Here is a 12,725-nt window from a genome sequence, read left to right on the forward strand (position 1 = left end):
TTTTGATCCAAAAGTGAAGGAACAACAATATGTTTCCAAGCCAGGATGCTAAGTGATTTGGAGGGGAACTTGGAGGTGGTAGTGTTCCCATATGTCTAATGCCCGAGTCCTTCTAAATGGAAGTGGTCGTGGTTTGGAAGGTGCTGTCTGAGGATCTTTGGTGAATTTCTGCAGTGCATCTTGTAGGTAGTACACACTGCTGCTACTGAGCACAAGTGCTGGAGGGAGTGAATGCTTATGGATGTAGTGCCAATCAAGCAGGCTGCTTTGCCCTGGATGGTGTCAAGCTTCTTAAGTGTTGTTGGGGCTGCGCTCATGCAGGCAAGTAGGGAATATTCCATCACACTCCTGACTTGCGCCTTGTCGATGACAGACAGGCTTTGAGGAGTCACGAGGTGAGTTACTCGCCGCAATATTCCTAGCTTCTGGCCTCTTCTTGCAGACACTGTGTCAATGTGGTGAGTCCAATTGGTTTCTGGTCAATGAGAACCAATGATAGTGGGGGATTCAGTGATGGTAACACCATTGAATGTCAAGGGATAGTAATTAGATTCTCTCTTATTGGTGATGGTCATAGCCTAGCATGTGTGTGGCGCGAATGTCACTTGCCACTTGTCATCCCAAGCCTGGATATTGTCCAGATCTTGTTGCATGTGAACATGGACTGCTTCAGTACCTGAGGAGCCATGAATGGTGCTGATCATTGTGCAATCACCGGCAAATATCCCCACCTCTGACCTTATGATAGAGGGAAGGTCAATGATGAAGCAGCTATAGAATGTTGGGCTGAGGACACTACCCTGAGGAACTCCTGCAGAGATGTCCTGGAGCTGAGATGATTGACCCCCCCCCCCCCCCCCCCCCCCCCCCCCCCACAACCACGACCATCTTCCTATGTGTCAAGTATGACTGCAACCAACCCATTTGCCCCCGATACCCATTGATTCCAGTTTTGCTCGGGCTCCTTGATGCCACACTCGCTCAAATGCAGCCTTGATATCAAGGGCTGTTGCTCTCACCTCACCTCTGGAATTCAGCTCTTTTGTCCATATTTGAACCAAGACCATAATGACGTCAGGAGCTGAGTGGCCCTGGCAGAACCCAAACTGGGCATCACTGAGTAGGTTACTTCTGAGCAGGTGCTGCTTGACAGCACTGTTGATGACACCTTCCATCACTTTACTGATGATCGAGAGGAGAATGATGGGGCGTTAATTGGTCAGGTTGGATTGGTCCTGCTTTTTGTTACAGGACATACTTGGGCAACTTTCCACATTGTGAGGTCGATGCCAGTGTTGTAACTGTCCTGGAACAGCTTGGCTAGGGGAGTGGCAAGTTCTGGAGCACAAGTCTTCAGTACTATTGCCGGAATGTTGTCAGGGCCTGTAGCCTTTGCAGTGTCTGTGTCTCCAACTGTTTCTTGATATCACTGGGAGTGAATTGAATTGGCTGAAGACTGGTATCTTTAATGCTGGGAACCACTGGAGGAGGCTGAGATGGATCATCCATTCTGCACTTCTGGCTGAAGATTGCTGTGAATGCTTCAGCCTTATCTTTTGCATGAATGTGCTGGGCTCTTCCATTATTGAGGATGGGGTTATTTGTGGAGCCTCCTCCTCCAGTGAGTTGTTTAATTGTCCACCACCATTCATGACTGGATATGGCAGGATTGCGGTGCTTAGGGCTGATCCGTTGGTTGTGGGATCGCTTAGGTCTGTCTATCACTTGCTGCTTTTGCAGTTTTCGTGTGCATGTATTCCTGTTTGGTGGCTTCACCAGGTTGATACCTCATCTTCAGGCATGCCTGGTACTGCTCCTGGCATGCCCTTCTGCATTCTTCATTGAACCAGGGTTGATCCCCTGGCTTGATGGTAATGATTGAGTGGGGGATATGTTCAGCCATCAGATTACAGATAATGTTAGAGTACAATTCTGCTGCTATTGATGGCCCATAGCACCTCATGGATGCCCCGTCTTGAGCTGCTAGATCTTTGCGCAGCCTGTCCCATTTAGCATGGTGATAGTGCCATACAACACAATGGAGGTTGTTATGAATGTGAAGGTGGGATTTTGTCTCCACAAGGACTGTGCAATGGTCACTCTTACTGATATTGTCATGGACAGATGCAACTGCAGCTGGCAGATTAGTAAGGATGAGGTCACATGTGTTTTTCCCACTTGTTAGTTCCCTCACCGCCTGCTGCTGACCCAGTCTAGCAGTAAGGTCCTTTCACTCGATCAGTAGTACTGCTGCCGAGCCACTCTTGGTGGTTGACATTGAAATCCCCCACCCAGAGTGCCATTTGTGCCCTTGCCATCCTCAATGCTTCCTCTAAGTGTTGTTCAATGTTGAGGAGTACTGATTCAATAGCTGAAGAAGGATGGTATGTGGTAATCTGCAGGAGGTTTCCTTGCCCATGTTTAACTTGAAGCCATGAGACTTTATAGGGTCTGGAGTCAATGTTGAGGACTCCTCGAGCAATGCCCTCCCGACTGTATATTACTGTGCTGCCCCCTCTGCTGACTCTGTCCTGCTGGTGGGACAGGACATATCCAGAGATGGTGAAGGTAGTGTCTGGAACATTGTTTGTAAGGTATGATTCTGTGAGTATGACTGTGTCAGGCTGTTGCTTAACTAGTCTGGGAGACAGCTCTCCCAATTTTGGCACTAAACCCCAAAAGTTAGTGAGGAAGACTTTGCACGGTCAACAGGGCTGTTTATGCCGTTGTATTTTCCAGTGCCCAGGTTGATGCCAGGTCATCCGTCCAGTTTCACTTCTTTGAGTCTTTGTAGCAATTGGTACAACTGAGTGGCTTGATGGGCCATTTCAGAGGGCAGTTGAGAGTCAGCCACAATGCTATGGGTCTGGAGTCAGATGTTGGCCAGACCAGGTGCGCGTGGCAGAAATTCCTCCCCTGAAGGGCATTAGTGAACCAGATGGATTTTTCTGACAATCAGCAATGATTTCACGGTGATCAGTAGATTCTCAATTCCAGACATTTTTTTGACTTCCATTTCCACCATCTGACTTGAACCCAGGTCCCCAGAACATTAGCTGGGTTTCTGGACTAATAGTCTAGCGATAATACCACTATTCCACCGCCTAATTTTTAATGCCCTTATTCATTTGTTCTCAAACCTGTTTTGGTTAAAGAACCCCTTTCCAAATAAATTAGAAATCACATCCGTATCCAAATTAATAGTACATTAATAATACATTACTCATATGATGGAAGTGCTGCATGCAAGCTGTGTTTTGATTATACTTTAAAAGAAATAAATACTTTAACCTTGTAGATATGTATGAACCCACCATTCTTGGTGCTTCGGTATTTGAATGAATTGACTCTTTCTACACCATAATGATTCATGCAGATTCAGGGGCAGGTGATGGCCTTGTGATATGATTCCTGGACTGTTAATCCAAAGACCCAGTTGATGTTCTGGGGTTCAGATTCAAATTCCACCAGGACAGCTGTTGGAATTTGAGTTCAATGAAAATGTGGAATTAAGAGTTTAATGATGATCATCAGTCCATTACCGATTTTCGGAAAACCCATCTTTCACTTGTATGCCTGCTGGGCAATTGGGCATGGGAAATAAATGCTGGCCAAACCAGTGATGCCCTCGTCCCGTGAATGAATATATTTTTAAAAATTCCTTTCTTTTGCAAAATCATTTGCCAACTATCAGCAATCACACTCTGATTCCCACATTTCAGATCTCACTAAACCTACTTTTAGGTGCCCATTCAAACTCTTCTACATTAATTTTCAGGCTTTAGTTTGAGAATTACTGTGCTCATCACACTGGCCTGAATTTTACCAGAAAGTGGTGAAGTATCAATTTTGTCAAAACTCATGGAAGGTTTCTCTGCCTGAGGCCTGGGGAAATTGTTCATGTTTTTTTCTGAAACTTGCCTCATTATTTCTGCACCACGCCCCTGTAGCAACCTACCTTTCTTACCTCTTGCCACAGGTGGAACTTGCCACTGCTGGGACTTCACAGGATTTCCAGCACCAGCACCATATTTAAAAGTTAAACCTGCCTGGTTTCTGTGAATTGTGGCATATGTCTTGGGCAGGTATTGGCACCCTGCTTTACCTCTTAACACTGTACCAAACGGACCTCCCTGTTTGTACACCACTTGAGGCACTTAAACATGAAAGTACTATATGGCATCAGGCTATAAGGAGAAGATTCCGTACAAATTATGAACAGGAGGAATAATGTAATAAACCTACCAATTTTCTCCTCTTCAACGATTTCCTTTTCTTCACCTTCATAGTCAACAAAGGGAGGCGGTATGAATGGCTTGGTAGGAGGTTCAGTCGGCCACAAGTCATATTCAACTGAGTAAAAAGCAGATTTTAGTTGTTTTGTCTCATGGTCTGCCTTCATGTTAAAATTAGCTTTCTGCTTGAAACAGAGATTTTTAATTTATTTCGGCTTGACTCAGGAATTCCAGTCTCCTCAGTCCTCAGGTAAATACCAAGATTAAAACAAGACTAAGAACTCACCAACGATTCTTATGATGTAATATCCCTAATAACACCTAGCTTACACTGGTGAACACTAACCCATCTGTTTCCTTCCCCCTAGGAGTCTCTCGGCTTTCCTCTTTAGAATAGGCACTTCACGTCTTTTTCTGTGTTCTCTGTCTGGTTGCTACATCTGCATTCGATTGATTTTATTTTAATATAAAGCAAAACGCAAAGATGTCCAGGACGAAGCTGGAATCTGTTCAGACCAGAATCAAAATAGATATTTCCACTGATGCTTTGTTTCCTTTGCAACAAGAGGGTGAGGTATTCATTCACCTTTTCAATGGGATCAGGAGACAATTGAACTGTAAGCACCAACGCTGTTAGAGAATCACTTGTGAGACACTTGAAAATTGTAACTTTTTAAAAATTTTACTTTACAATCTGATGCAAATAAAATGCAGGAATAAAATCTAAGTATTGAATTCACCATGGAATTTGGGGCATTATAGTTAGTTAATTATTCAATGCAGAATCATAATGATTGGTATTTGCTGTCAAGGAAATTCACATTGCAAGAAAATTACCCTGTTGTTGTATAAAGTCATTCTGTTATTCTGAGACAGTTAGCTCTTTGGCAGCCAGCAGCTCGTCTGACTCAAGACTGGCCATGAAAAAAAACCTGCATTTTCCTGCAGTAATGCAGAAACAAGGCCTAATAATAAAACCAAATGTGAAATGGCAGCAATATGGCTGTGACGCTTGGTCAAAAAACCTAAGTGCATGTGTGCATGCCACCCCCCACCCTTAGGAACTTGGCTGTGCAATTCCACTGTATGGATCGAAGATGAGCACTGGTTGAGACTCAGTGGTGATTCCTCCAACAGATGCACAATATGTCAGTACTCGCTGCGTTGGACACTTAGGACAGTTATGAATGAGTGGCAACGTGTAGACCCGTACCCCTGTGAAAGTCAATACTCCCCAGGGTTGAAAGAACACGAGAAGTCAAAAACATAGACTGTGGAGATACTAATATCAGTTGCTATTAAACATGCTTTTCTTTCTCATGAGATAGTAGGAACTGCCGATTCTGGAGAATCTGAGATAACACGGTGTGAAGCTGGATGTACACAGCAGTCCAATGCTGCTTGGCCTGCTCTGTTCATCCAGCTTCACACCGTGTTATCTCTTTCTTTCTCATGATCCTGATTCTGCTTTTTTTTATTCATTTGTGGAACTTGGGCATCACTGGCTGGCCAGCATTTATTGCCCATCCCTCTATGCCCTTGAGAAGATAGTAGTGGGCTGCCTTTTTGAACCACTGCAGTCCACATGCTGAGAATTGACCAACAATGGCATTTGGAAGGGAATTCAGCTATTTTATACTACCTCCACTCAGAATCACCATGCTTCCTTGGATTTCATTTGATCGTAATCAGACTTACATATTTCCAGGCCTGTGACAATTTCTTCCATCACTTCTGTGACAGGCTCAGTTGTAATTTCTGTGGATCAGAAATAAATCAAAAATTAGAAATATTTGCAAATAGTTCATAATTTATAGTCTTTCTCAACCTCAGAAATAAAATTGAAAGAGGTCATTCACAAGGAATCATACTGTATGGAGGTATTCAGTTGACCATGCCTGTTTTTTTGACACAAATCCATGAAATGTAATGACCTTGTGTTTGGTCTCAACAGTATAAAGGAGATGTGATCATCTTTGAGCTTTATCGTTAAGATTCTCAACTTGTATCACGCACTGCTGATTTTCTTCACCTTGGCATCGGCAGTTTACTGTGAATAAAAGCAAAGCCATAAATGTTGGAAATTTGAAGCAGTGGAAAAAAATACCTGGACACCTCAAAGAGCAAAAAAAAGTATTGGACTCTTCAAGTCCAATTTGAAGTTGCTCAAAACTCATTCATTGTTGAGGAGTTAAGATCAAGACCTTTGTCTTTTGCTTTGACATTGCTGACTGTCTGTTTTGTACTTTCGGAACTTGGATATGTCTGGAAGGAAAGATATGTTATTGAAGCTTTTCATCTTGCATTCCATGTGACAAGTATAAGTGTGACAAATTTCAGATGAGTCCAATTTACACAAAAGGAGAAAAGAATACTGATTAAGTTGGCAATCAACTGTGATTGACCATGGCATTGTTTTAAAGGAGGTTACAGGGAACAGCACTTTTCCCATGCTTCTGTGCAGTTTGGAGAAAGTGCACAGCTTGGCCATACCCATTTGTTTGTACAGAACAGGTCCCTTCATAGCGTGGGGAACCAGATTTCCCCATTGCTTTTTTTTCGATTGTGTTGTCTTGGCCAATACCTCTTGCCAGGGCAAGACAAAGGATTTTTGCAAAATATCTGTTTTCAGCAATATTCATGTTCTGTACCATTGTGTACTGTTTCTCAAATTTTTTGCTTTTGTTCTGTTCGTGGCAAAAAAAAAATCACAATTACTTCTTGCTTATGAATTTTCACTTTTGTTATCAATGCAGAGTGGTGGAGAACTTAATTCACAAAGCACAGGTATTTTCTTTAAGTTGAAAAAGACATATGTTACACAGGAAGCTGTGTCACAAGACGGAATGCAAAGAAGCAGGTATACATTTATAGATCTTCTTTCATCTATTGGTTGTCAACATTAGACACGGAATGTAAAAAGAAACTAATGTGAGTTTGCCAATAACAACAATGAGCATTTATTTGGTGCCTTTAGCAGTTATTGTCCAAGGTACAAAGAACAAAGAAAATTACAGTACAGGAACAGCCCCTTCGGCCCTCCAAGACGGCACTGACATGCTGCCCATCACAACTGAAAACCCCTAACCTTCCAGGGACCGTGTCCCTCTATTCCTATCCTATTCATATAATTATCAACACGCCCTTTAAAAGTCACAATTGTATCTGCTTCCATTACCTCCTTTGGCAGCGAGTTTCAGGCACCCACCACCTTCTTTGGAAAAACGTGCCTTGTACGTCACCTTTAAACCTTGCCCCTCGCACCTTAAAACCATGGCCCCTGGTAACTGACTCTTCCATCCTGGGAAAAAGCTTCTGACCGTCCAGTCTGTCCATGCCCTTCATAATCTTATAGATCTCTATCAGGTCGCCCCTCAACCTCTGTTGTTCCAGTGACAACAACCCAAGTTTCCCCAATCTCTCCTCATAGCTAATGCCCTCCATACCAGGCAACATCCTAGTAAACCTTTTCTGTACCCTCTCCAAAGCCACTGCATCCTTCTGGATGTATGGCGACCAGAGTTGAACACAGTATTCCAACTGCGGCGTAACTAAGGTTCTATAAAGCTGCAACATTACCTGCCAACTTTTAAACTCAGTGCCCTGGCCAATGAAGGCAAGCATGCCATATGCCTTGTTGACGATCTTCTCCACCTACGTTGCCACTTTCAGTGACACAAGAATTATTCTTCACAGGAGTCATTGAACAAAATTTGGCACCAAGCTAGAGTGATACATGAAGGCATATATCAAAAACTCGGCTAAAGAAGGCAGTATAAAGGAGTGTCTTAAAGGAGGAGAATGGGGGGAGAGGCAGAAGGATGGGTATCGGCAGCCAATGATGGTGCAATTAAAGTCGGATGCACAATAATGAAGGCCAGAATGAAGGTAAGAACCTCCTTGTGTTTCTCATTCACGCACGACATGGAAAAAGTGTGACTCATCTGAAATTGGTCAGGAGAGTTTATTTTTCTGCCCTGATGACAACAGGCAATAATCTTATTGCCACATAATTGTATAACTCACATGCACAGTTTGTGCAATGAAGTGAAATGTCAGCCTGACTTATTTAGTCATTGGGTGGTATTATATCAAGATGAAATGCTTCAATACAGGGACAGAGTCAAGCGAACATGAGTTGGAGCTTCTGTGAAGATAAGCTATTTCTATTCTCCTTTAACAAACTACATACCTGTATAAATCTGAACACCTTCATCTGTTCTGCTTCTCTGTGGTCCCTTATTAATTTCTGTTCCTTTGTGAATCTATTTTGTTATAAATTTGTCTATACACAGTAGCTGTCTGTGCATTAAATTAGTCTCGAATTAAATTTGATGTTTTTTCCTTCCAAATGTCATGTTATTTGCAAATGTCAGAAGGAGCCGAGCTCCATGCATGAAATATAATGAATGAGTCATAAAACATTTGATCCGAATCCAAAAAGTCTATAATATCCTGAGGCATATACCCTCACAACCAACGCTATGCACAACCCACTTTTCCTTCATACTTACATGTGTTTTGTGCTTTTCACCATATCTAAATTGTCTTTGACACCTCATGTTGAATGGTGGATGCATGTCAGGAGCCTGAACAACCTGCCTTCTGTGATCCCATTTAACTGCTTCTAATCTCACATGAAGAAATAGTTCAGTTTTAATTATATGTCCATGCACGTCCAGTGAAGCTTAGTGTGTACAACTGCATCAGAACATTGTGAAGAAATATTAAATAACTGGAAATCCGAAATATAACTGCAAATGTGATTCTAAACTTGTGTGCGCCCATCTGAACACAGACCACAAAGGATGAATTCCAGCTAACATATCAAACCTTGTTACTACACTATAAGTATAGCCATTCTTTAAGTAGCCTGACTGTTGTCACAAACAGCAGAGTTCAGTTGCAAGAATGTCTGTGTGATGCTGTAATTCATCACACTGTAAGTGAAGGAAAAATGATGCAGTATGACCCTTGGCATGCCGTGAGGCCTTCAGAGGGAAGAACAGAAAAGGGCAAAAAAAGTCAACACATGGGGAGTTGAAAAGCCTGAAACAGAACTGCAGCATTGGAAGAAACAGTTCACAAATTAAAAAATCAAAATAAAATAACAAAATATTCATTATTGAAAATGATGTGCAATGAATGATAGAGTTGAATGATAAGATGAGATCCCCCTGAGTTGGTGAGCAGAGTACTAAGTTATTTTGTTCATTTTCCTTTCCTTTTACCCCACTGCATATGCCTTAGAGGTAGTCAGGACATGATACTTTATCCCTTTTTTGCCTCTTTCCTGCTTAACGGTCTCACCAGAAGAAATGCAAAATAAACTCATCGAAGACTCTGACCCTGACTCTTTATTCTGACACTTTTTGCCCACACACATTGCAGCAGAAATGGGGACTTCTTGAGTGCAACTTTTCTTTATTCACTGGATGTGCAAATAACTAGCTAGGCCAGCATTTTTTCATCATCCTGAATTGGGATGAATCCATATCATTATGGGTCTGAGTCACAAGTAGACCAAACCAAGTAAGGATGGCATATTTCCTTCCTGAAAGGTGAACCACTTGGATTTTCACAAGAATTTACAGTGATCACATGAGCACTATCAGGCTGACTTTTCATTCCAGATTTTTTACAAAACGAAATTCACATTCACCACCTGCAAAGATGAGAGCCAAGTTCATGTCCAGGGTTAAACAGAGAGAGACCTAGGGGTTCAAATATGTAGTTCTTTGAAAGTTGCATCACACATAGACAGGGGATTTGAGAAGGTGTTTAGCATGTTTGCCTTCATTACTAAGACCATTGAGTATAGGAGCTGAGACATCATGGTTAGGTTGTGCAGGACGTTGGTGAGGCCATTTATGGAGTACTGAGTACAGTTCTGGTTGCTCTGCTACAGGAAGGATATTATTAAATTGAAGAGGGTTCAGAAAAGACTTACCATGAAGTTGCCAGGACAGGTAGGTTTGGGTTATATGGCTAGGCTGTGATTGATTTCACTGGAGTGTAGGAGGTTGGGAGTGACCTTATAGTGGTTTATAAAATCACGAGGGCCATAGATAAGGTGAATATCAAAGGCCTTTTCTTGGGAGTGGGAGAGTTCAAAACAAGGGGGCATATTTTTAAGGTGAGAGGGGAAATTTTAAAAGGACCTGGGGGGCAACTTTTTCACACAGAGGATGGTTCATGTGTGGAATGACTGCCAGAGGAAGTGATAGATGCAGGGACAGTTCAATGTTCAATTCATTTGGACAGATGGATGAATAGGAAATGTTTAAAGGGATATGGGCTGAATTCAGGCAGGTGGGACTAATTCATTTTGGGAAACGAGGTCATGGATGATTTGGACTAAACAGTCTGTTTCTATGCTGATGACTCTAACAGTAGCCTGGAGGTTCTGGATTATTTGTCCATTGATAAGACCACAATGCCCCTGCCTCCTTTCTGCATTAGCATCTCCTTTCTCTAGAGCATTGTTTACCCACATATATACATCTCTGCATGTCTTGACTGCAAGAACGTTGAATGCTTCTCTGATGGCTCACTGAGTTCATCTAGTGACAAGCTATGCCATAAAAATCAGAAGGCCTATTTGCCCATTTTCTGAATAAGGATCTAAGCCCGAAACGTCAGCCTTCCTGCTCTTCTGATACTGCTTGGCCTGCTGTGTTCAGCCGGCTCTACACCTTGTATTCTCTAGGCCTATTTGTTTGATCTCTTTACATGTAGGGATCAACAATTTATTTGGTGTCTATGGTTAAAGGAGGGCTCCCAGTCCTGATAATCATTGCGATGTTAGAAAATGCATCTGTCTAGATGTCATGTTGCCTTATGTGGTTGGGTATCCTTTGACACACTGTTAAGCATGTGATGAATGTCCACTTGAGGGAGAGTTCTTGATACCCGTGGAAACATTTCTTGGCAACAGGCAGTGTCTCTCATAAAGGAGATGACAAAAGAGTCAATTCTTTACTTATGAAACATTCACAATTACTAACGATTAATATGCAGCATTTACACTGCAACTAGGTAATGAAAAATATTTCATGATACAGACCCTTTCACAACTCAACCAATCAAATCAATCTTTTCAGATATAGGAAGCAGGTAATGTATAATTAAACTCAAAACCTTATGTGTTTATTTTCACTTTGGTAGTCCAGTTTGAGATTTTGAGATTGCTGTAGTTCTTGCTGAAAGTACCTGAGTTGGGAGGCTGGAATTTTCACTGCTCTGTTGTGAAGGATTCTCAATGACCAAAATATTTCAATTGGCACAAATTCATTATATGTGCAACTAAGAAACTAAAAAAAAATTCTAGCCTGATAATGGTACATCACGTCATGCGAACATCATGAAATAATGGTCTTACTCTGCAGTAAGTGCAGGTATTCCAAATCTTAGTCTGAATTTAGATTCCAGCAGTGGTAGGCTGAAGCAACTTTCTATTTTTCTTAGTGATGAAATGCTGAGCTGTTGCTCTTTACTTTTCTGCAGCAATGTGGCTGCATTCAATCTGTCAGTCTTTGGAACTCCTGCAAATGCCTATGCACCATCCAAATTCGATTCCACAAAATGGGGCTCCAACTCTTGTGCCAATTGCCTCCCCCTAACTTTGCTTTTTCATCTTCAGCTACAGCCTTGGAATGTCTTTTTAAGATGTTTGCTAAGTAAGAGTGAACTTCTAAAAGATGAGGACATAATGATAAGGGCAAGAAAATCTAAGGAAACAACCATTTATCTCTTTGTTATTTTGCAAAACATACAGTCTCTCTGATGGTTTCCAAATCTTTCTTGGAAAAAATATCCAACCCATTACATATTTAACTTTCAGCATCTTGAATAAAAGGACATTGACCTGAAATAATAACTTCATTTCTCCCTCAACAGATTCTGTATGAACTGCTGAGTATTTCCATCATTTTCTGTTTGTATTCAGATTGCTGGCATCCACAGTGTTTTACTTTTGTCTGTCTAAGTCAGGTATCTCATTTATGCTGAAACACTTTGTGTACAAGTTTTGAGAGAATTTTCATTTACTGCAACAGGATTACACGTTTGACATATCTATGGTCACATGAAAGAAACATAGTATGACAATGGCATGTCTCCTTGGGACCCCATGGAACCCCAATCTCAAATTTGACCACAGAAGCAATCCCTTTGTGAGCAAAGGATCTTCTCCAGATTTCAATGATGTCCTACAGTAACTAAGCAGAAAAAAAAGGAACAAAAATTTTGGAAATCCTGCAGTATTAAAGGAAATTTCCTGAAAAGTTCTTTTGTCTTTACAGAATTGGGATATTCCTTGTGGTGCAATACACTAAATGAGATTGGGGAATACTTCGCTTCACAAAAGAGAGGAAAACTCCAGAAAACTGCATCTGTGCCAGAAAAAGTATCATATTACAGGATCCTGTAAACCAGCTGCATTAAGGCTTTTTAACTTCAAGCAGTTTTGAAAAGCTCTCGTGTAAGCAT

At 41.7% G+C, this 12,725-nt stretch overlaps 2 protein-coding genes across 6 annotated transcripts in view; one reads left to right on the plus strand and one right to left on the minus strand.

The window, feature by feature from the left end:
* The window catches only part of elmod3 (ELMO/CED-12 domain containing 3), a 173,587-nt gene that overhangs the window by 56,751 nt on the left and 104,111 nt on the right, over positions 1 to 12,725 (plus strand). The window lies entirely within an intron of this gene.
* Positions 1 to 12,725, minus strand: part of LOC125447959 (inactive carboxypeptidase-like protein X2) — an 81,060-nt gene that overhangs the window by 55,921 nt on the left and 12,414 nt on the right. The window contains exons 3-4 of the mRNA XM_048522785.2: positions 5,934 to 5,993; positions 4,246 to 4,353 (exon numbers count right to left, since the gene is read on the minus strand). Coding sequence (XP_048378742.1) covers positions 4,246 to 4,353; positions 5,934 to 5,993 — 168 coding nt within the window. The remainder of the gene's footprint in view (positions 1 to 4,245; positions 4,354 to 5,933; positions 5,994 to 12,725) is intronic.

This window comes from Stegostoma tigrinum, chromosome 40, assembly GCF_030684315.1.
Source record: "Stegostoma tigrinum isolate sSteTig4 chromosome 40, sSteTig4.hap1, whole genome shotgun sequence".
NCBI lineage: Eukaryota > Metazoa > Chordata > Chondrichthyes > Orectolobiformes > Stegostomatidae > Stegostoma > Stegostoma tigrinum.